This window comes from Colius striatus, chromosome 1 (assembly GCF_028858725.1).
Source record: "Colius striatus isolate bColStr4 chromosome 1, bColStr4.1.hap1, whole genome shotgun sequence".
Taxonomy (NCBI): Eukaryota; Metazoa; Chordata; class Aves; order Coliiformes; family Coliidae; genus Colius; species Colius striatus.
The window spans coordinates 186214932-186239777 of record NC_084759.1 but is presented as its reverse complement, the minus strand read 5'-3'; the positions used below and the strand labels follow the sequence as shown (position 1 = coordinate 186239777).

The window sequence follows — 24846 nt, the reverse complement described above, 5'->3', positions numbered from 1 at the left end:
TAAGAGTCATGAGTTTAAAACAATTGAAATCAGAGTGAATTACTTCATTTGTAACACTTCAAGGATGAACTTGATTTGCCCATCATGTGGCACCGAACTTCAGCAGACCTTTAGTCTCATTCTTCTAAAGGTTGAACATACTTTTGTTTGTTGCATTGAGAGTCTGCTGCTCTTCTGAGGCAGCTGGAGACTGGGCTTTTCCCGCCAAACATCTACCCTGGCAGGCTCTTGGTGCTGCTCGTCAATGTGGGGCAGAGTGAGTGGACTTTGAGAACCTACAGTAGCCTTGATGGTTCTGCCTGGCCACTACACACCTGGATTTCTACCTCTGACAGCACACAGGCTGGTAATAGTGTTCCTGGGCAGGCAGGGACCAGCCCTTGTCTTGCAGGTGCAATCTGGGCTGCCCGGGCTCTGAGGGGAAGGCTCCTGGCAGGCAGTGCACCCATGGGGCAGACACAGCTCTGACTGTGCCCAGCTGGTTCCCCCCTTCAGGTCAGTGACCCAAGACATAACTGAAGCACAGTCTTTATTGACTGGCAGGCACACTGTAAGGAAACTAGCAAACCAGAAAAATAATGAACTACTAAGTAGCACACCACTGATTAAGTTACACAAGTTAAGCAAACCATAAGGCACAGCTCTGAAGTTACAAGCTCTCCATCTCAGAACTGAGTTTCACACACAGCCAGCCCTCAATGGCAGTTTGCAAAGTCCCAAAGTCCAGGTTCATCACCCCATGTCATGACATATGGCCAGAGACATGATGGGGAGAGTCCATCGGGTTACCCCAGGCAGAGCCTTCCAGCCTCCCAGGGCTCGAGTCCACAGCTCAGTGTTGCTGCCAGCTGTAGGCACCCACCATCAGCAGGAGCCTGCTAGTCTTCTTCCATGGACTTCATACCTCATCCTTCATTCTTCCTCAAGGACCACCTTTTTGCCACCTGCTCTCCTTTAACCAAATCCCTCACAAATAAGTCACCTGTCCCCAATTACTTCCTCTGCCTTGGTCCTCATTTTGCCACAGCCATACCTAACTGTGGCATTGCCTGTGCCATTATCCAGGCAGCCCCAGCCTGAGATGCCCACTGCGGGCAGCCTGGCTCCCCACAACTCCCCCAGGGTTGTCCCATTGGGGGTTTTGTGTGATTAGTGGACACAACAATTCCACTTTAGCCTCCATTTCCACACAAGCTGGGGGAGCACTCACAGGGCCTTATCTGGCAGTTTACATACCAGAGAGCAGCAGCCAAGGCCCTTGTCATCCCTACTGCCAGCACTGCTGGGCCACGGCTCTGTGTGCTCCAATGGGACTTCTTACCACAAGCCACCCCCCCCGGTCTGCCCAGCCTCCTCCAAGGACATTCACACTACTCTGGGTGCTCATAAGCTCAAACACTTTCAGCTGGAAGCCATCACAACCCTCAGGCTAGAAATGCACACAAGATGTTCAACAGGGCACATGAGCACACTCTTTCCTTTGTTCTTCTACACATGCTTTGCTTCATTTCAAAGAGCAACATCACTTTTATCACAACTAATAACAAGTACAGGATTAAGCACATCAAGTGCTGCATAGCACTAGCTTGTGGAAATCAGCCCATGGATACATCACACCAACTAGGTACAGTTCAAGCTTCAGTCTCCAGTTCTGACAGTTCCTTACTTGCCAAGGTGGTCCTCAGGCTGGGAACTCCTTGTCTGCTCTCCAGCTTCTCAGCTCCTTTCTGTCTTCTCCAAACACCTCATCCCAGCAAAACCTCTCAGCCACCAATCCCTCGGTGTAGAGCAAAACCTTGCTTTTGAGAACAGGCAAATGGATGTACGCTGGCAGCAGATGTAACACCACATCTTTGATCTTCTGGAGCCAGAGAGCTCATGTTATCCTCCCACTCTCCCGTTACAGGTGAGGCAACGCATACATAGCCTGTTCCCAAACACCACCGGCATTCCCCATTCTACTGACATGTGACAATATCCTCCCATGGTTCACAACCAATTGTGCAGGACTACAACACATACGTTTCATTTAGTTGTCCCTTTGCAACAGCAGTTGGTGAAACTTCCCTTGAAACATGGGATTTCTTTGGCATGTTACCCATGAGAACAGAGCTAATCCACCTGAAAAAAGATGTTTTATCAGCTACCAATAGAACAAGAGTAAAATAGATAATACTATTGAATTTAATCCCTTATAGTTTGTTGGTTTGCTTTGGTTTAACTTGGCGGTTGCTTTTACCCATTGTTGTTGCATCACACAAAGACAACAGTCTGAAGTGTCTTACCCATTTACCTTGTATACAATTCAGAATTGCTGCCACATTCATAGAATGAATAAAAGAACTGCCGAGGTTGAAAGAGGCCTCTTGAGATCATCTGGTCCAACCCCCTGCTCAAGCAGGGTCACCTGCAGCCAGGTGCTCAAGACTGTCTCTGGATAGCTTTTGAGTACCTCCAAGGATGGAGCTTTTGCACAGCCTCTGCACATGCAGGTCACACTCTGGATGTATTCCAGATAGTTCATGCCTCACCTATCAATCCCCCATCTCCTTCCCCATGTTACAGGATTAATATGGATACTGTCCCACAGGGTTTGCAGATACTTGTGGACGGTGTGCTTTTAGCTTTAGATATGCTCAGTGCAGATTCTGGTTCTGCCACTATCCAGTCAATTAAGAGCGTATCAGCTGGTGCAACTGCACCACCCTACTATCACACTGGTTGCAAAGGTACCATTTGTATCCCATGCAACTTTTGTGGCTGACTCATACCAGGATCCAAGAGGAATATCTAATTTATTAATTCCACCTTTTGTCCAGTCTATACTTCTTTACAGGTGAAGTCAGTTCTAGAAAGACTATTAACAAATGCTTACTACCAGGAAAGCAAGCACATGAGGTCATCTCCATCGTGTCCAGGTCTCACTAAAATACTTTTGACGTATTTTCTGAAGGAAATAAAACTATTAATAGCAAGAGTTCCACACCCAAACCATCACTCTTACACTTAGAGGCCACCAGGACCGGCAATGCTTTAACAGTATTCCTGATGCTGTCTTAACAAGGAGCACCTCGAAGAAGATGGCTCTCAGTGCTCCACACATGTGATCAATCCCACAGCCACATTTGATCCTAAAGAATAATCTCACATATTAGTTAGAAACACTCCAATTTCCTGGCAGTAGAACCCATCTACCCATAAACCCCATCCCTCTTTGTTTCCAGTTAGTTCTGCATTTCCCAACTCACAAACCACAATCACACCCAAGTTTTCTCTGGGCCTTCTCCTTTGTACCAGGGGTGTGGACAGGCCCCATTTGCCAGTGGGGGTTGATTTTCCTGTGGCTGTGCATTAGCCTGCTGTCCCCCAGCTGTGCGATGCCAGAGCACTGCAGGGGCTCATTGCTCTCTGCTGACTGCACCAGGATCGAGGGCATGCAGTGGCTCGCTGGCACTGCTACAGAGGATGGCAGTCTGTGGGGCAAGGTCACACACCAGCCCATAAGGCTGCAGTGGTACCTGGCAAGCTCTTTGCTCCCAGGGCCCAGCAGGCAAACAGAGGTGCTCCAGCTTAGACTTCTTTCTTCATCAGTTAGCATCCATCTCCCTTGGACAGACCCATAAGCTCTCTCCACTACCCCAGAGGACCGTGGATGGTGGGAAATGCAAGTTAACCAATGCACCCCTTCCCAAAACTTCTGGACTGGTGCATCTGTCAAGTGTTTTCCTTTATCTGAATCACTTAAGACAGGAGGACCACGTCTGTTAAACACTTCACACCAACACCAAACCATGGTGTCAGCAGTAACCTCACACACAGCCATTGCCTCGGTCTATCTTGCTCTTCTGTCAACAGCAACAAACAGAAACAGATACAAACCTGCCTTCAACCTCTCAAATGGGCCTACATAACCAATTTGCCACTGTTCAAGTGGTGCCAGCTCCAAGAGGTCAAAGGCAGATTTAGAACTCACAGAATCATCACAGAACAGTTTTGGTTGGAAAGGACTTCTAAATATCATCTAGTAGACTCCCCCAGCCCAAAGCTGCATGGATTTTCCACCATCAGTATCCACGTACCCCATACTTATGAATTCCACAGAAATTGTGACACTGGAATTTTCAGTTCCAACATATTCAGCCTTCATTGCAACCCCTGAGCCTCCTCGTGACCCTTCTATACTTCAGTACCATACCAGTACTGGGACAGGAAGAGGGGATCCTCTGGCTGGAACTATCTCATACTCTTAGTTTACTACCCCCGTTTCTGTTTCACTTTGACCAACACTTGACTTTGGGGTGTCCTGCAACTGCTTCACTTTGAGGCAGCAGCACAATACAGTTTTGTTCTCTTGGACAGCTCTCCCCTGATTTTTCTGTTTCAGTTCATTCTTAAAACATTTCCCCCCACACACCTTTCACCAAAGTTATCCACCCATCCAGTTTATTCTACCCTACTCAGAACCACACTTCTACTTATTTTCCCCTCCTCGCTCCCAATATTAAATAGATTTAGCCAGGAATGGAGGATCCTGAGAATCCAATAGTATTGTCTCTGATCTCACAGCAATTAAGACAGTAACTTCCCTCCCACCCACCCTTCAACAGACATCACATCTCCACATAGCCCCTACATACCAGGTCAGTACACCGGAGGTCAGTCCCACTGACACCAGCAGCTGGGACTCCTAATCCTTAAGTTCCTCTGAGCGTGGGTACGGCTTTCTCCTTGGGTCAGGGGGAGGATCTGAGAGAGCCATCTGCTTCATTTTTTCCAGAATCTCCTCTTGCTTCATCCCCTTTTCCTGAAAGATCTTCTTCATTTTGACAATTAAAACTCCCGTGGGCTGGCTATCTAGCTCTCCCTCACTCACTCCCTGGCTTATCAAATACTTCCAAATTGTCCCTCTAGGAATATATTTCCTCCCCTTTTCCCCGATGCCGTCCTTCTTCGCCTGCCCTTTCCCCTCAGCTCCCATCAGGGTGCCCATGCTCTCCAAGGTAGCCATGCACTCACCAAGGGTGCGGCCGATTAAAGTAGAGCCCAGGCTGATGAAAAACTCCTTGTGCAGCTTGGGAGCACGACAGGCCAGCACCCCCACATCCCCCTGCTCCACAGTCACCCCAAAGACGTCAAAGTCGGGCGTTACAGGTTTCTCCCTCTGCTTTAACACCCGGAGCAAGACATTCCCACACACGTAGGCTGACACCTCCTGGACATCTCTCCAGGGTGCCCCCTCCATGTTATCCCTGAGAGGCTCGTACTCTCCCAGATTTCTGATCACCAGCCGTAAGATCTCCCCGCCCGAGGTCTCATCGGCAGGCAGGGCTCTGATGACCGCCCCCACCTTGGGCCACGGCAGCCCGATGGCGGTCACGGCGCGCTTTGCCGCCTCGGGCGTGAAGGGAGTGCTCTGCTCCAAGCTCCATATTCGGTTTACCCACACAGGCCACCCCTCCTTCTGTTTCCTCCAGACCTTCTCTTTCCTCCAAACCTTCTCCTTCCTGGAGGCATCCCTCTCTCCAAGGCCTCCGTCTCCCTCCGGCACCTGCACTATCCCAGCACCCACAGCATCCCCTCCTTGTGCCGCCGACTCTTCCCGCGCCTCCACACTCCAGCCATCCCCATCCCCCGCCTCCAGGTCCCGGTCTGCCTTACCGAGAGCGTCCACGTTCCTCCGGCCCAGGCCCCTGGGCAGCGCGGGCAGGCTGCCCGAGCCCCGCACCTTGCCTCTCGGCCAGGCGCTCCGAGCCGCCCCGGCCGCCAGCCCGTCCCGCGGCTGCTCGTCCTGCTGTGCCAGCAGCGAGCCGTCGCACCGCAGCGCCAGCACCTCGGTCCGACACACCTGCAGCGCGTCCCGCAGCGTCTGGATGCGCTGCTCCTTCTCCTCCACCGCCGCCTGCAAGGCCCGGGACAGGTGGAACAACAGCCACTGCAGGGCCGAGCACTTCTTCTCCCCCTTGGGATGATAGACGGACACGTAATCCAGCCAGAGCCTCTCCGCAGTTTTCAGCGTGGGTTCCTGCCTCACGACTTTACAGTCCCACGGGTCTCCCCCGTGCTCCAGCATGGCCTGGACCAGCGGGCCCCTCTCCTCCTGCCTCGGGGAGCTTTGCGGCTCCTCTTTCTCCTTCGATTTCCCTCCCCGTGTTAGCCAGGACACCTTAACGCCAGCCAGCCTGGGCGAGCGCTGGCCCGCCATAGCCTCGGGCGGGCGCACGTTAGCCTCCCCTGGGGCTCTTCCTCTTCGGATCCGGTGCCCGAGGTGTAGCAAACAGACCGCCCGGCGTCTGCTAGAGGCGAGGCTGGCGCCGGTACAGCGACACTGTACCGTACCCCGCCCGCGACCTGGTGTCGGCTGCAGGTACCGCTCCTCCCGAGACGCCTACACAACCTGTGCCCGCCACCCCAGGCGGACACCCTTTATACCCACCCCCTCCCTGCCCGCTGGCGCTGCCTCCACCGCCGCCGGCGCGCTGTGCCCGTTGCCGGCGCGCTGTGCCCGGTGCCGCCCCGCGCCGGGCGGGGCTCCCCGTTGGCTGCTCCGTCCGCGCTGCCTGCCCCGCCCCGCTGCCTGTCCCGCCCCGCTGCCTGTCCCGCCCCCGCTGCCTGGCCCGCCCCCGCTGCCTGGCCCGCCCCGCTGCCTGCCCCGCCCCGCTGCCTGCCCCGCCCCGCTGCCTGCCCCGCCCCCGCTGCCTGCCCCGCCCCGCTGCCTGTCCCGCCCCCGCTGCCTGGCCCGCCCCGCTGCCTGCCCCGCCCCGCTGCCTGCCCCGCCCCGCTGCCTGCCCCGCCCCCGCTGCCTGCCCCGCCCCGCTGCCTGTCCCGCCCCCGCTGCCTGGCCCGCCCCGCTGCCTGCCCCGCCCCGCTGCCTGCCCCGCCCCGCTGCCTGCCCCGCCCCGCTGCCTGCCCCGCCCCCGCTGCCTGCCCCGCCCCGCTGCCTGTCCCGCCCCCGCTGCCTGGCCCGCCCCGCTGCCTGCCCCGCCCCGCTGCCTGCCCCGCCCCGCTGCCTGCCCCGCCCCGCTGCCTGCCCCGCCCCCGCTGCCTGTCCCGCCCCGCTGTCTGCCCCGCCCCGGGCCCGCCCACAGGCGCATGGCCGCGTTGCGCAGCGGCCGCTGCTTAGCCTCGCAGCTGTCGCCGGCGGTGGGCTCGGCCCGGGCCGGTTCCTTTGGTGCTGTCATGCAGGGGCCCCGAGCGGGCGGCCCCGAGGCGGGCGGCGGGGGCTGGCTGGGCGCTCTGCGCTTCGACAACCTGGCGCTGCGCTCGCTGCCGGTGGACGCCTCGGAGGACGGCGCGCCGCGGGCCGTGCCCGGCGCCTGCTTCTGCCGGGTGCGGCCCAGCCCGCTGCAGAACCCGCGGCTGGTGGCCATGTCGCTGCCGGCGCTGGCGCTGCTGGGGCTGGAGGCGCCGGCCGGCGAGGCGGCGGAGGCAGAAGCGGAGGCGGCGCGGTACTTCAGCGGGAACCAGCTGCCGGCGGGCGCGGAGCCGGCGGCACACTGCTACTGCGGGCACCAGTTCGGCAGCTTCGCGGGGCAGCTGGGGGACGGCGCCGCCATGTACCTGGGCGAGGTGCTGAGCCCGCGGGGCGAGCGCTGGGAGATCCAGCTCAAGGGCGCCGGGCTCACCCCCTTCTCCCGGTAAGGCTCTGCGGGGCGGCCCGGCCCGAGGCGCGGGGGGACACGATGGTGGCACAGGCCACCGGTTTTGGGGGAGCAGCCCCCGGTGTCGCTTTCCGCCGGGTTCGGGGGGGCGGCCCCCGGTGCCAACCCCTGCGCCTGGCGAGCTCGGCGTGCGGGGCAGAGCGGGGACGGGGACGGGCCTCCCTGTGTGCTCATGGCGTCAGCGAGGGGCTCCTCCAGCCCGTGTTGTGCTGAGGGTCGTTCCCCGAGGCAGAGGTCGTCTCTTAAGCGCTCGTGTGTTGGTTTTTGTAGTCTTGGCTGCAGCAAGTTTGGAGCTTAAATGCCTGACCGGAAGGTGACAGCGTTTTCTTGTGGGAAATAAGACTGCAGTTGCATCACCTTCGGGTGGTACATTTCCTCTGCTCCTGGTTATCCTCCGAGGCCTTTCCCCCTTTAGGAGGGCTCACGTGTGATGACGGTGGGGAGCTGCTTGCTACCGTGTTGTCCTGTGGCCCTCACAAATGGTCGGTTTGTGCTGCTGGTCCTCCTGCCTGCTCCCAGCAGTGCCTTTGCCCTGTCTTTCCTGGCTGTGGGAGGGAATGGTGAGAGAGCCCAGAAATGCCAGAGGAACCAAACCATTGTAAGGGATGGATATCTTTGTTAGTCAGTTTAGCCTGCACTGCTTTAAATCTTTCAGATCACTTTTCCCCTTTTTAATTCCTATGTTTTCTGTTCCGGTTGTGCATAGGCTACGTAACACTTTAGTTTCATGTGTGCGGTGCTCTGAAGGTCTTGAGGTCTGCAATGGTGAAGGAAACCACAACATGACATTAGCTGTTTTATTAAGCAGAAGCCAGAGACATAAACCAAAGTAGCTCTACTTGTCCAAGCCTTTTACAATTTTTCTAAAGCCTCTGTTGCGTCAGTAAGAACAACAGATCATGATTACAAGGGGTATGTGTAACTGGAAGGTTAATTTTCTTCTGTTATGTGTAGTCTTTGCTGCAAGTATGTTGTGTCCATCTAACTGAGCTCTAACAGAAGCTTGAAGGTCCAGCTTTTGTTCTTAGATCCACCAATACCTTATTGTGTGACAGAGCACATCAGTTCCAAGCTTTTGTTTCCCCACTGCAAAGGGCAATCAGCAATTCCTACCATTATAGGCTGAAAGCTGTCCATGTGTTCTGGTTGCAGACAAGCCGATGGTCGGAAGGTGCTGCGATCGAGCATCCGGGAGTTCCTGTGCAGCGAGGCCATGTTCCACCTGGGGATACCGACCACCAGGGCTGGGACCTGTGTGACGTCCGACTCGAAAGTCGTCCGCGATGTGTTTTATGACGGAAACCCAAAAAGCGAAAGGTGTACAGTTGTTCTGAGAATAGCCTCTACGTTCATAAGGTAGGAACCTCTTTTGCTGGGGGCTTTTTATTGTTATAAACCCAAGCACAGCAGTCTTCAAAAATACCGTTTTGAGTGTGTTCCCATAGCAGCACCATTTACACGTTTCTACTTTCATGTTTTGGAGGCCTGAACCTCCAGAACCTCCTGGGCTGTAGGAGGCTGCTCTTAACCACTTAACACTAAGGATGTTTAGCCTGGTAGAAGGAAGAGCTAAGTCTGCAGACCTCAGAAGAGATTTTTCATGTTTATACTTGCATGGAATAGATGGAGGGGGAGTTGATATTTGTGGTAGTGATGGGTTATAGCTCTACCCTTAGTTCCAAACCTTTCCAAATGTAGTACTGTCAAACTGTAGGTGTACTTTCTTTGCCTGAGAAGTGTATGAGGTTCCTGCTCTGACACAAAACATGAGAAGTTTCAGGGAATTGCATTGCTTCTTGTAAGAGTAAAAGAACACTAGAGGAAGGTGAGGCATAAGGCAAATGTGCATGTATATGTTCTGGGGCCAGTCTTGTTCAACATCTTCATCAATGACGTGGATGATGGGACAGGGTGTACCCTCAGCAGGTTCGCTGATGACACCAAACTAGGAGGACTGGCTGATTCCCCAGAAGGCTGTGCTGCCATTCTGCGGGATCTCGACTGACTTGAGAGTTGGTCAGAGAGGAACCTCATGAGGTTCAACAAGGACAAGTGCAGAGTCCTGCACCTGGGAAGGAAAAACCCCATGCACCAGTACAGGCTGGGGGTTGATCTGCTGAAGAGTAGCTCTGCAGAGAGAGACCTGGGAGTCCTGGTTGATAATAAACTAACCATGAGTCAGCAATGTGCCCTCATGGCCAAGAAGGCCAATGGCATCCTGGGATGCATCAAGAAGAGTGTGGGTAGCAGGTCAAGGGAGGTTCTTCTCCCCCTCTACTCTGCCCTGGTGAGGCCTCATCTGGAGTCCTGTGTCCAGTTCTGGGCTCCTCAGCTCAAGAGGGACAGGGAACTGCTGGAGAGAGTCGAGCACAGGACCACCAAGATGATTGTGGGACTGGAGTATCTTCCTTATGAGGAAAGGCTGTGGGAACTGGGGCTGTTTAGTCTGGATATCTAAAGGGTAGGTGTCAGGAGGTTGGGACATCCCTTTTTTCTATTGTATCCAGTGAAAGGACAAGGGGTAATAGGAAGAAGCTGGAACACAAAACGGTCCGTTTAAACAGAGGAAAAAACTATTTCACTGTGAGGGTGAGGGAGCCCTGGCACAGGCTGCCCAGAGGGGTTGTGGAGTCTCCTTCCTTGGAGGTCTTCAAGGACGCATTCCTGTGTGACCTGATCTAGGAGGAGCTGCTTCTGCAGGGGGGTTGGACTAGATGATCTCTAAAGGTCCCTTCCAACCCCTCCCATTCTATGATTCCAACCCCTACCATTTGATTCTGTGATGTTTGTGTGTGTGTGTATATATATATATGTGTGTGGAAAAAATCTATCTTATGTGCTTGATGCACAGTCTAGTATTTAAAATAAGTTCTATTCCTGTATATTTAGTCAGGATAAGAATTCTTCTGTGGAAGTGGTTGTAATAAACTTTTAATGAGCTGCCCTTCAGCTGTGGCTAGGGTCTGGACCTGTCAGTTCAGTTGCAGGTGGATGTCTGAGCTGAGTCACTGAGCCTCACCAGGTTCCTCTTGGGAACCTTTTGGGTCTTTTCTCTCAGTTGGGTGACGGGTTGGTGTTAACAGATGATGTGGTGTTATGCAACAACAGTACATGTTTTTAGTATGTGTAATATCAAATGAAGTTAATAGTATCAGATAATACTAAACCATATTTTTATCATTTTAAACCAGATTTGGGTCTTTTGAGATTTTCAAACCTCCCGATGAGTACACGGGACGCAAGGGTCCCAGCGTCAACAGAAACGATATCCGAATACAGATGCTTGACTATGTGATCGGCACTTTCTACCCAGAAATCCAGGAGGCTCATTCAGACAACAGTATTCAGAGGAATGCTGCTTTCTTCAAAGAGGTAGGAAAGATCAGATTCTCTTCATAAATCCACAGCAGTGTCTTTATGAACTTCACCTTCAACACAGGTGACAGGGGTCAGTTAATACCTTGTCTCATCCGATTGCCTTGAACTATTCCTTTCTTTGAAGAAAACACTTTTAATAGGACTGCTTGTCAGTGGTTTGATCAATGTCAACATTGCTTTTGGTGAAAGTGGTTTAATGGTTTTAAAAGTAAATTGTGATTTCTCAGCTCTGGGAGAGCTCCCCAAGACTCGTCTCTCTTTGCTGAGAGGGGGAATTCTGGCCCTGACTGTCAGATGGTGCAGTGATGCCACAGAAACATCACTTGGAAGCCAACATCTCGTAAAATGTTGAAAGCCTTGAGCCACTTCCCCATCTCTCACTTTGCAAATTGCAAACAGGCATGTTGACTGCAAATCACTTTAACCTCAGGCTTTAGAACTGAAATGTTTAAAGGCAGTCAGACACTGTGAGGGTTTGCATTAGGAAGTTATGAAACCTCCAACTTTGGGAATGGTAGGATCAGATGAGATAAGTATGTCTTAGATGTAGTGTAGTAATAGGTCATTCTGCAGGGGCCCACGGGAGAGGCTGGGTGATTTCTCAGGGACTCATTTTAAGCTCATTTTCAATTACTGTATCAATTTAGACTTCAACAATGTCTAGAGATCCATATAAAAATTGGAACTATAGCATTAGTAAATGCAGAGCTGCTGTCTTTCTCGATGAAGTAAAACATAGCTAAATTAATTGATGTCTGCACTTTATCCCCTTGAATATACTTTTTGCTTCACTATTGGTATTATATTGCCATTGATAATTGGTATTATATTATTGCCAATTACCATTGGTATTATATTGCCATTCTTGACATTGAATTTCCATGACTGTGTATTCCTTTGTCTCAGTGAACAAAGAATCTGGGGTAAGATGCTTCTTTTCATGTTTTAGTGATTAGATAGTGATGCTACCCTTGCAGAAGAGATCCTGGAGAGCTATAGTAAAGGCTCTGATTTGGATCACCTGAAGTTCAAATAATGTTACAACCCAACTAGGAACGTTATAACTAGCCAGTAAACATAAGAATAATTAAAAATTACCACCACAGTCTAGTACACTTGACTAGTCTGTGTAAAAGCAGCTGTGGTACTTTGAAATCTGAAATGATCTGGTAGGGACTTAGGGGACGGCTGCATCGTGATGCATGTTCGTAACAGACCAATAACAGGTCAACAGGCAGGCTTAAGATCTGATATTCTCAAAATTCTGTGGGGTTTGAAGGCAGGGGTAGGTTGGGGTTTTGGGGATTTTGTTTGGTTTTTGGTAACACAGGCTGCACACACTGGCATTAATTCTTCAAAAGCAAGTGCTGGGGCTTGGCCCGCTGCTGTGTGTGAGGAGTTTCAGTTCACCAACAGACCTTTTGCCTTGGAATGGCTGGAGTCAAACAGAACTGTGGCATGTTCAGCTCTGTGCTTGATCGCACATTTACTTTCTGGTGGCAGAAGGTCACGGGGCCTGGGAATATTTGCAGACCTGTGTGTGTGTCCAGTGCTGCCTCTTTCTGCTTTTGGCTGCTTTTCCTAGCCCAGTTGCTACTGTTTTCCTCCCCTCCATCCTGGCATCCTTCCCTTAGCTCTGTTTGTTTTCTTTTGTGGTGCCCCTCCTGTCTGTGCTCCACGCCTGTGCTAGCATTGCCTCTTTGTGTCTTCTCCTTACGGAAGACTTTTTGTACCCCCTCCACCTGAAAAACACCCCAGTCTCTTACCTAATTTGACAAACACATCACAGAATCACAGAGTGGTAGGGGTTGGAAGAGACCTCTAAAGATCATCTAGTCCAACCCCCTGCCAAAGCAGGTTGCATAGGAATGTGTCCAGGTGGATTTTGAAAACATGCATCCTTTTTTAACAGTGGAGTAGTGCTGCCAGCTCAGCTCTAATGTGTCTTATCTTTCTTTATGCATTCTGTAAGAAATGGTGGGGGGAAAAGTACAAGTGATTGCATTTTATGGCACTGTCTGGAAAGCTAGAACCATTATCTATACTTCTCAAAGAATTGGTGGATGGTATTTAAACTTAAATGAGCATGTCCTTGAGATAGTGCTCTCATATACACCATACTTGTTTTCTAGCAGGGTAAGCAGTAGAAAAATGTGATCAAGGAGAATAAAGGTCAAAGTGAGAGCAAAGCTGTCTCTTTCTAATCAGTGTACCCGTCTTGGAGTGATGCCCAAGCTTTAATTGCTTCAGGTGTCCTCATGCGTGGGCTGTCTTTTTTACCAGAACACTGTCAGTATGTGATGGGTTCATATGAAGACATTCAGCAGTCATGAATTGCCTTACTGCTGCAGTGCTTCCATCCCAGGCTCGTGAGATGTTTTTTCTTCCTTACCTGACTGCATGTGTGTAACAAAAAAACAACCCCAAAACAATAGAAAACAAACAAAAATGAAACCAAACAAAACAAAAACCCCCAAAACCCCAGTAAAGGAGAGTGGAAAAAAATTCTGTGTTTAAGACAGAGGCATAAAACTGACATTTCCTCTGTTAACTTGATTGGGTTTTCAAACCTTACTGACCAATCCACTTACACTGCAGCCTGGAGAGAACATTTGCTTTAAATTTCCGTGCAGTGGTAGCTGTTTGAGAAGATGAGTGATGCTAGCTATGAAAATACTTTGATTTAAACGTTTTAGCTAATAGCTACAGAAAATGTTTATCTACTGCAATTCAGTAAAGTATTTAGAAATACTTTGGTTGAGTCTTTTTTCTTCTGTAGTGCCCAGTGGCAGGACAAGGGATAACTGGCACAAGCTGCAACATAGGAAGTTCCACTTGAATATGAGGAAGAACTTTCCTGTGAGAGTGACAGAGCCCTGACACAGGCTGCTCATGAGGGTGTGGAGTCTCCTTCTCTGGAGGTCTTCAAAACCCACGCGGACATGTTCCTGTGTGACCTGATCTAGGTGGACCTGCTTTAGCAGGGGGTTGGACTGGATGATGTCTAGAAGTCCCTTCCAACCCCTACCATTCTGTGATTTAAAAGCCAGGTTAGCTTACTGAATTTTAGGTTCCACAGGGCATATCTAGGTGTAGTTGACAGGTGGGCTAATTTAAGTAAATAACTAGAACTATTTTAAAATATTACACTATTTATTTGAAGAATGGGGCACATGCAGTGATTGCAGTCAAAGATTCCATAACGATAACTCTCTGTAAAGCAATGGAAAAACTCTGGTCAATTCACGGAAGAGTTGCATTTAAATAAAAGTATCATTCATGGAATATTTTTACTTAACCTTGTAGCTTTTTTTCCCCCTGTCAGCAAACTGAGAGCAGTGCTTATCAGTATTACTTTGTTAGCAGGGAATGATTTTTCTCTGTAAAACACTGGCTTTGCTGTAAATCACTCCTACATACCAGGTACAACAAAGAGACTAACTTCACATTGGGCTTTGTTGCATACAGTTAGTTTTGTTTCTTAGACTTCGCTAATGTTTTCTCCTGCCTGTAGTTACAGGGTCAATAGTAAGCAAAAGACTATATTTGTATCATGACTGTGATAGTGCACAAGTCTGGTGTCAAACAATTTACCTCATTTCAGCACTTTGTCTCCGGTAGGTTTTAAAGCTTGACTTGCAAGTCAAGCCTGGAAGGAAGGAGGAGGAGGCAAACAGAAATGAGAGACTGAGAGACAGGGCAGGTACTAACAGGAGGAGAGAGGCAAGCTGTCCTTAAGATATTTGTGTGCATGACATGCTGCCAGAATCTGCTTCTACATAGAAACATCAGTTCAGCCTAGGAAAAGCTTGGAAATACGTGACCGTGTGGGAATACGTTGTGTTGGAAAGTGAAACAATGTCTCTCGTAGATAACCAAGCGGACAGCGAGATTGGTGGCTGAGTGGCAGTGTGTTGGGTTTTGCCATGGCGTGCTGAATACAGATAATATGAGCATAGTTGGACTAACCATTGACTACGGCCCTTTTGGATTTATGGACAGGTCAGTGGGGCACAATTACTTCACGTGTGTGTATGTGTTTGCCATGTAGAGCAATCCTGGTGGTCACAATTGCTTTAGTGTTTTAACTCTGAACCTTCTTTAGGGTAAAGTAGCTTAAATTAGCTTAGTTCAAGTTGTCCTGTAATTCTTCACTTTCAACTTCTTTTTAACTGTATTCACAGCATCTTTAACTGTTAGACTGTTCTTGTAGCCTGTGGGGTTTCTCAGAGTTCGACAGAGCAGGAAGATACCTCATGGCTTAACTTTGGGAAAAGAATCAGTCAGTGTTCCCTTTCAAATGTTTTCATTTCAGAGGAGCCTAAATAATAAAAATAAAATTCTCAGAGTCTTGGTGTCCAGATAACTAGAAGAATGCTAACGGTTTCTTCATTTGTAGATATGACCCTGAGCACATTTGCAATGGTTCTGATAATACAGGGCGCTACGCTTACAACAAGCAGCCAGAGATTTGCAAGTGGAACCTGGGGAAGCTTGCAGAAGCTCTAGTTCCAGAGCTGCCCTTGGAGATAAGTGAACTCATTCTGGAAGAGGAATATGATGCAGAATTTGAGAAACATTATTTGCAGAAGATGAGGAAGAAACTAGGCCTAATCCACCTGGAACTGGAAGAGGATAGTAAGCTGGTGTCTGAACTCCTCGAAACCATGCATCTCACAGGTCAGTGTAGAGCACAGAAGATGCTTATTTAATAGCCCGTCAGCATCTGGAATCAAAGCAAATGTAGTTCATATCTTGACATTATAAGAAAGCAGCTTTGCACAACCACACTGTCATCTGAAAGGAACAAAATAATTACCTTACTGTGAACTGCAGTACAGTTGTTGCCTTTTACAGGGCTCTCCCTGTCTCACATTTGCACTTTCATTGAGGAGGCAGTTTGTTTCACAGAATCTTAAAGGTTGGAAGGGACCTTGAAAGATCATTTAGTCCAACCCCCCTGCCAGAGTAGGTCACACAGGAACTCATCCAGGTGGGTTTTGAATGTCTCCAGAGAAGGAGATTCAACAACCCATGTGTGCAGCCTGTTCCAGTGCTCTGTCACCTTCATAGTGAAGAAATTCTTCCTTGTATTTCTTCGGAACCTCTTATGTTCCAGCTTATATCCATTGCCCCTTGTTCTATCATTGGCCGGCCATCACTGAGAACAGCCTCACTCCATCCTCCTGACACCCACCCTTTATGTATTTGTAAACATTGATGAGGTCACCCCTCAGTCTCTTCTATTTGCCTCTGCAGAGTGGTGTCCTCTGCTCCTGTGGAGGGAGGGAGGAAGAAGGTAAGGGAGCTGTTTCCCTGCTGATTTAGTGGTTGCATTGCTCACAGAATTCATTTTTTCAGGTGGAGACTTCACAAATATTTTCTCCTTGCTGAGTTCATTCTCGGTAGACACTGATCCTTCCAAATTGGAAGCTTTCTTAGAAGAGCTTACGAGTCAGTGTGCTTCTGTGGAAGAACTGAAAGTTGCTTTCAAACCGCAGATGGATCCAAGGTAATGCTCTTCTCTACTTAAATGCTTTTGGCCCGTGCTTTTAGTTTCATTATTATCATATTGAACCCTGCATGCTCTGTAATATTTGACTAATTGTACATTTGGAAATTTCACTGATGCATCAGGATCTACAGCAATAGAAATTTTTGTGTGTTTTGTGACTAGTGAATGCCCAGCAGTGACTTGCAGCAGTTGGCTCTTGGGCTAAAGTTATCTGAGGGTTCTGTTTGGTCCTTTTTTTCCCTTCCATTGTCTCTGCTGACAAAGGCAATGAGACTGCCAGAAGTGAGGTGGTACAGAAATGTTTTATGGAAGAAATGGATTTGAACAATAATGCTATAATATTCTGCCAATGTATTTGTCATCAAATAAGCACTCTAAGCTACCAGTGTTCTGGGCTATGTGTAGCCTAAGAGCCTAAGTGCACAGCTTGTACACTTCAGGCTCTGAAAATTGTGTGGTGCTATCCGTATCCCATTTGATGGACCACGTTCTGCAGTTTTGCTACTCTGAGATTGGGAAAAGAGTAAGTTTTGTGTAGCTGCTGCTTATAACAGTAATTGTAGCAGTTTTTCACTTTTTGGACGTAACAAACCTACCAAATTGTTCAGCTTTTTCTATGTGTTGATGTCATAGTTTACAACTTGGCAGCCCATTTTCTCAATCCTGCTTTCTGTGTGAAACTTGCCTGAAGAGGTTTGGTGTTACGCCAAGGTGGTCAGCTGTAGCCATTTAGCATTTTGGAGATAAAGTGATTATTTAAGTTTTTGCAGCAATGCACTAAAATGAAAGGGAAATAAATACAGGTGGAGAATACTACTTATTAAGTTAAGTTCCAGGTTTGATCTGCTTTGAAACTGTAAGTGGATATCATGTTATATGAAGGCAATTCATGTGATAGAGATAAGACAATATTTTTTAAATGCTGCATTCACACTTGGAGGAACTTGAGAAGTAGCTATAAATCATCCTGATATGGATGTAAAGCTTTGGAGGGGAATAGAAGTGTGTTAAGGTGAGTGCGTAAGTGATTTTTTTAATCCCACCACTTGGCTATTGTATAGCTGAATATGTCAGATGTGTCAATCAGTTTTGGATAGTACTTTGTATAAACTCAGAAATCAAAGCACCTGTCTTATGTCTGCCAAACTAGTGGTAGGGAAATGTAATCTGACATAATGAGTTGCCTAATGATATTTCTTTTTTCCTTTTGTTTATAAATGCATTCATAGAAGGAAATAAAAATACTTAGTGTCTTTTCATCTACTGCAACTTACACTTTTTGGTTTTGTTTTTTACTTTATGTTGTAGTGCAGTTATTAATTCAAGAAAAGTAAAACTTAGATAACATGGTATCAGAAAAATAAGGTGAAGCTGTTGCACAGCACCAACCAGCACACTCAAATGGAAAAAAGATCCAGACCAGCTCAATCTCACAGCAAAATAGGCTGGGTATTGTAATGAATTTATTACCACAAAGCAGTTCTCATTCTGTGATTTAGACTGGCTAGCTCAAAAAGTGTAAACAAACTGTTGTCTCATAGGACCTAAATGAGGTATCTTTCCCCATATCACTTAAAGTTTATCAGCACTAGTAAAATTAGTAGATGTTAGACCCTTCTGCTTGCTGTTACAGCATTAATGTTGGGAAAAGAAATTTTAAAACCACCTGTGGCTTTTGTATTAACTTGCTACCCGACAAAGATCAAATTCCTTTTTAAGTTCCAAGGGTATGTTCTGTGGGACTCTCACATCTAAACCCAACCGGTAGTTCTGAAAATCAACTGTCTATACTTCACGTACCACAGGAATCTGAATTAAGCACACTGTAGAAGGGGGATGGAGCAGTAGAATGAGCACTGTTTCTAATAAATAAGTGTTCTGTTAATTATGAAATACTGTTCTCTGACCTCTCCAGTGAAATCATAGGTTATCGTGGATGTTTTGATATCTACTTTATGGTTGCAAAAAGATGATACTTGATGAGCAGCTCAACTTAAATATTTAATGTGTTTGTTCCTTTTGTTCCCAGACAACTGTCAATGATGCTAATGTTGGCCCAGTCTAATCCTCAGCTGTTTGCATTAATTGGAACAAAAGCTAATATAAACAAAGAATTAGAGCGCATTGAGCAATTCTCTAAACTGCAGCAGTTAACAGCAGCTGATTTACTCAGCAGAAATAAAAGACACTGGAAGGAATGGCTGGAGAAGTACAGGTGAGGTTTCCCACTATTCATATAGAGTGAATTGTATTTCTGCATTTCATTTGAGACCAGTGTGCCTGTCTCAGTCTATATAGATAGGGAGGGATGTGGGAGGGGCACGCAGCTCAGAATATGAACTGCTGTCCAGATCAGGGTCTGTGTTGCTGTGGAAGTTCAAGGACATCTCTGTACTTTGTTTACTGCATTTTGGAGGGGTGGGTTATAGAAATCACCTGGTATAAAATCTAGTGTTAAAAGTGCTTCAAGAATGCTGATGTTGATTCTAGCAGAGACTAATTTCAGTTGTGAGCTTTTAAGTGCTCAATAACTGGCCTCTAATAACTGACCAACAACTGGCCGACCTCTAAGCATTCTATCCTTTTATTATTTTTTTGTTCTGAAAGAAAAATCTGTGTCAGGACTCCTCACCTGACTGCCTCTGATCTTGTTCTCCACTGGGGCTGAGAGTTCTGGCAAGTATTCCTGGTAAAAGGTAGATCAAACTGTCTCAGCTGTATCGTATCCCCTCACTTTTGTCAGGACATCAAAAGCTTTAGCCAATGAACATAGAAGCATAGAAGTTGTTGAAGGACACTGTGCAGCAGTGTCTCTGTCTGACTTTGTAGGGAATATACTTCCTAGAGCCTTGTGAGAACCCACTGAGGGTCAGCAGTGCTGCTTTTGAGCTACGCAGCACTTTGTGTTCTGTGATGTAACATTGATTAGGAACAGCAAAGCAAAGGATCTCAAGGCAAGGAAACCTTTCAATGTTTACCTGTGGTTATTAATCCCAGTCACTTGTTTTCACTTGCTTAATTTCAGAGTTCGTCTGCAAAAAGAAATAGAAAGTGTTAGTGATGCTGATGCCTGGAACACTGATCATGTGAAGGTTATGAATTCAAACAATCCAAAATACATCTTGAGAAACTATATTGCCCAGAATGCCATAGAAGCAGCCGAAAATGGGGATTTCTCAGAGGTATGCCAGTGGTACTTAACATCTCTCCAGGTTTGCGTGGATGTGTAGTGGTGGTGTTGATGACTGACCTTGTGCCAGACAAGGTTCCTTCTGGCATCTCAGGCGGTGAGGGGATTGGGAATTTACCATTCAGAAGGTTTGTGTTATTTTTGAGGGAGCTGTAGTTTTAATGACTGCAGAACAAGGAAAGGAACTGAACATCTGCATCCGAACTTCACTGGTTTTTATAGATTGTTCCCATGACAAGGCACTGACCATTGCTTTTACTGTCCTCAGAAGGGTGTTGTGGATTAATTTACACTTGTTCCTTGTTGTGCTTACATGTGGTTGCATTTTAAAACTTACAGGTTCCACCCACGGAGTTCAGCATGTGAACTGATAGTGCAAAATATGGGAAAGTTAATTTATTTTAAGAAGTGATATAAGAACTTGGGTTTGATGCTTCAGTTTCAAGTTATTTGAGCTCGAGCTCCATGCAGATACAAACTCAGCCAGTTACAATTTTACAGTTTTCAGCTTATTTGATACACAAATTGATCATCTGTTTTAATATTTGTCTTGTCTGGAGTTTGTGTATTAAATATAATATACTTGGTCATTGTTTGGTCTGAAGTTCTCTACATCACTCTGTCTGCACTTTCTACATTCTCATAACCATGCTGTGTTTTCTCTCTAGGTAAGAAATGTATTGAAACTCTTGGAGAATCCATTCCAAGAAGCAGAAGGTCTTGGGGAGGTAACAGAAGATGCAGAAGAGGAGGGAGCAACTGCTACAGCAGCTGCCTGTGCTCAAGAGACCAGGAGCAGACTACCATATTGCAGTAAGCCTCCACTGTGGGCTTCGGAGCTCTGTGTTACATGATCTTCATAACTGCCTTGTTCTGGTTTTTGCTGTAAACTGAAGACTGATAATCCTTCAGCAGTGAAGAATTCAGCAAGGCAAACATCAAAGTGCTATTAAGTTATTGAAACAACCCTGCATTTGGATGCATCTGCAACAGCCCCCAGCTGTGCTTAACTTGAAGCAATCGTGGATCGTTGGAACAAACCAAAGACAGTCAACAGCCCATGCACCTCAGTAATGTAAATGTTTTGAGACTGAAAGTCTTTCCCTTATTCATACTGCCTTGCAAGCAGTAAGCAATATTTCATCTTGAGGCAGGCTGAATTCTGAACATCCAAATGGAGTTGTTGTTGCTGCATGAAGACAAAAATAGCAAGTCAGGAATCTGATGTGTTTTTGTCCGATGTCATAACTAATAGTACTTCTGTCATTTATTTACTACTTTCTCTATGCAGGGACTTGTAGTCCTCTTTAATGGAGAAATAGATTCAGTGTTGCTTGTTTGAAGCTATGTTTCATTTAATTAAGTAGTTCATTCCTTGTGAACCTTCAGATTGGTATTTAATTGTCTATTTTCAAGAGAATTTGTGGCAGCCAGGGATTGGGGAGAGAATTTTATGGGTTTTTTAAAAATACATTAGGAGCAGAACAAAGGGAGACTATGTACATTTGCACTTGAAAGTCTTGATGGTAAAGTTTATTCAGGTTCAGCATGTTTGCATACAACAGGTGTAAATATTTACTAAAACCATGGGTGCAGTTTGTAAGCCAATTGCCTGGGGCAAGGTCAGTTACCCAGGTGAATGTGCACCTTCAGCCAGCCCAGCACTCAAATCCGAGTCCGTTGTCTATTGATTGTGTGTTCTTAACAGAGTCTCCTTACATGAGAAGTGTGCAGGTGAGGTGCCTGTTCTGTAACACTGGTCAGTGGGATTCTTCCATCCCCACCCTGGTCTCACACCCTTTAATTTGCTTCCATGGTCTTTGGAAGTCTTTACACTGAAAGCTGCAGGTGAGGAACATGCTGTTTGAGCCAGGTGAGGTTGTAGAGGATATGGGAGGAGCCAACTTGCTTGGAGGTTACTGATAGTGTTTCGGGGAAGTTGGTTGCCTGTTGCCACATCAGGGGGGAAAAAAAAAGTAGTCCTCTAGTTAATTGCTCACCTGTGTGAGCCTCTTTTTAAAGAATCCTGTTACTGGTTCAGACACCTGAAGCCTTGGGGAAACTTTAGTTTTAGTGCAAAGGTTTCTCTTTTCCAGAGACCACTGTCTTACACTGTGAGTTTAAGTGTACTCTAGTAAATTCTTCTCCCATCTCTGTGCAAGTGTGGTATTAACTCAGGTTGAATTATGCTCTTTTAAGTCTTCCTGAAATATGACCTACCAAAAACCAGGGAGAAAGTTGGGCTACTGCTTATCCATCTGTACTAATAACCAATGTGTCTTTCTCACCACCACAGTGGATAGGTGATGCTTTGAATATAAACATTCATCCTGTCTTGCCTTCAACTGGGAGGAACTGATGCTGAATAGTGGTTTGTGACAAACTGGAGTCTCTGCCCAGTGCAATGCTTTCTGGGAGTTTTTGGAGTTGTTACAGGAAAGGTGAGGGTGTTTACCTAATCTGTGGAAGAATGGTGTTGCTGAAAGAAGAGATGCCCCAAAGCGGGCAACAAGTAATGCCTAGCTGCTGCAGCTGCTCATCCTCTAGAAAGCATGTGTTTCTACAGGAGCTGAAGCCTTTCATCAGGGATTGTCCTTCCTCTGACTTCGGGGTACTAGTACCAAACCATCTAATGGGAACTGCAACAGAAAGTCAATGCTGGGTAAAAAGGACAGCACAGGGGAAGGGAAGTGTGCTGGCAATATGAAAGGCGCTTCAAACGTAGCCCTGACAGGTTGGCAGAAAGAACCAGTGGTCTACTATGGGGTGCCTGGCGCAGAGGAGAGTCAAGAGATGGGGGAAGCTGCTCCAAGATGATCAATGTAACTCTGTGGATTTTGTTTCTCAGTTTAGAACTGTCCTTTATGGAGGCAGAGGGGAACAGTGTTTGGGAGGAGCTCTGCTCAAGCTTTTGGCTCAACAGAGTGATCTAAAAAGTAATGAATTTTACAACATACCTAAGGGATCAAATCTTTTTAATGGCATCTTGATATTAACTTGGGGGAGGGGTGAGTAGGCCGCTATTAATAATGGTGGAGAGGGGAATGATATACCCTTGTCTGGACATAGGAGAAGAATTAACTACCAAGTTATTTTGCATATAAAGATACAAATTCTTTTCACCTATAATGCCAAAACCATGGAGAGATACTTTGAATTCATATGCTTTCAGTTTTATCCTTTTAAAGGGAAATTGCATGTAACGGCGAGGAATGAAAATGTGATGGTGTTTCCTGCTAGGTACATTCTTTGCTTACATAGAAATCAAATGCAAGAGGTCTATAAAGCCTGAAATGCCGACTGCAGCCTCGTGGTGTGGCTGTGTTGGTAAAGCTCCATCTGTAACAGATCCAGCGTGTTCACTGATGAGTAGAAACACCAAGAGGGCCTTCCCACAGCGAGAGTGCACTGACATTCCCTGCTGGGCTCCTCAGCGAGTGCAGGGATCCTGGTGCCGCCTGTGTGAAGTAGGTGACAATCAGAAGCCACGTGGGATGCTTCTGCTCTTCCAGCACTCTCCTATGAAGAAGCAGGTAGTAGTTTCAGCTCTGACAGGAGTTTCTTCTGTTCCTGGAGCAGTGTGGAAGCAGGAGGTTATTCAGGATAATTAGACCAAGTTTTGTCCAGATAAGAACTTTACCTCTTAGCTCAGTTGTTCAGAGAGAAGGGAATACAGCTTTAACGTTTGGGAGTCTTGAATCATAAATGCTTCTTGATTTTTACAGCTTGCAATTACAATAGGTAAACCTGAAAATAGTATTTCTTATTGGTCAAATATTCTCATTGTTTGAAAGCCATGGACTTGTGCTCAAAATGGATTGGTGACTCCTTACAGCAACAGCTTTCTGTGGAAACACTTTGATTAGAGTTAATCTCTGGCTATGGAGCCAGAACTACCCTTGTGTAAAAGCAAGTGGTGCCCAGATTACCAAACTGAAATGAGAGCTCTTGGAGCCATGTCTCTGGATAGTCTCACGTGGAAATGGGACTCTTCTCATGGCTGTGTAAGATTTCACTGTAACTCTGCTTCATGATCTTGTAAACCTGTAACTGCTGAATGTTTTACCATGAGCTTCACTCTGGAATGTTTTGCAGGTTGGTTCTTGGAGGGTTTTTCTTGTGTGTTTTTTTTCCAAATGCCTGCCACGGCTTCGATTCTTTTATTAAAAAATGAAACATGCCATTTTAATGTTCTTGTTTGTGCCTCTTTCCTGACAGAGCTTTGCTGTTAACCTCACTGCTCTGCAGGCTTTGTTTCTGTAGAGGTGTCTGCTCTATGTTGACATGAGGTGGCCAGATCATACCACAGAAACCTCGCCTTGTATTTTTCAGTGTTTTCTGAGGAAGGAATTATGCCAGCCCTGGTCTCCTGCCCCAACAGCAATTGTGGCAATGTGCTGGGACCAAGGTAAGGACCCTCAGAGAAACCTCCCTTGTAGTTACTGGGCCGTAAGAGCTATGCTGACACCTATTTAATTCCAGTGATGTGGGGAAGAATAAAACCCAGCACCTTATGTTAAAGATCCAGGATGTGATTTTTGAACTCTGCTCACAGAAACAGGCTTTTGGGCAGAAAGTGAAGATGCTTTTTTGTTTAATTGAACTCAAGTAAGTAGTTTATGCAGGTTGGGTTTTTTTTTCCCAAAGATCTCAATGGTGTCATAGGAAATGGGACTTCTCAGAGTGGAGAACATTCAGTATAGAGCATGCTGGATGAGATGAATGCCTGGCACGTGGCCCCGTTGCACGAGACAGTTGTGTTTTGGGATCCAGCAATCTGTCAGTAGGCTCTGTGGGATTTAGGGCCTCCTCACCCTGCTGTCTGAGCACATGGGACTGAGGGCCCAGGGGCTCAGGAAACAAGTCCTGGGGGAGGATCTCTATACTTGCTCCACAGTGAGTTACTGACAGAGCCGTGGAGTTTAGCGAAGCCCCCACTTTGCTGTAACCCAAATCCCCATTAATGTCACATCAGCTGCTTTGACTGATTATTGCTGGGGTGTGTGGCTTCCTTGAGCAAAGCATGTGCCTTCCCCATGGTACCGTGGGGGGGGGACAGGAGGGGCAGAGAGAGGAGTGTGGGTTTGAAGGGGAGGAATTGCTTG

General features: G+C 47.3%; 2 protein-coding genes across 2 annotated transcripts; one reads left to right on the top strand and one right to left on the bottom strand.

Annotated features, from left to right (window-relative positions):
• Window positions 1–6379, bottom strand: LOC133628804 (uncharacterized). Its single transcript, XM_062018267.1, has 2 exons — window positions 4638–6379; window positions 1–3845 (listed from the first exon to the last, which is right to left on the bottom strand). Exon 1 carries the CDS (start codon window positions 6200–6202, stop codon window positions 4688–4690), a length of 1515 nt encoding a protein of 504 aa, XP_061874251.1. The 5' UTR covers window positions 6203–6379; the 3' UTR covers window positions 1–3845; window positions 4638–4687.
• Window positions 6380–7078: 699 nt separating this feature from the next.
• Window positions 7079–23930, top strand: SELENOO (selenoprotein O). Its single transcript, XM_062018257.1, has 9 exons — window positions 7079–7634; window positions 8811–9014; window positions 10850–11030; window positions 14908–15038; window positions 15436–15716; window positions 16398–16548; window positions 18581–18766; window positions 19577–19733; window positions 20410–23930. Exons 1-9 carry the CDS (start codon window positions 7090–7092, stop codon window positions 20602–20604), a joined length of 2031 nt encoding a protein of 676 aa, XP_061874241.1. The 5' UTR covers window positions 7079–7089; the 3' UTR covers window positions 20605–23930.
• The last annotated feature ends 916 nt before the right edge of the window (window positions 23931–24846 follow it).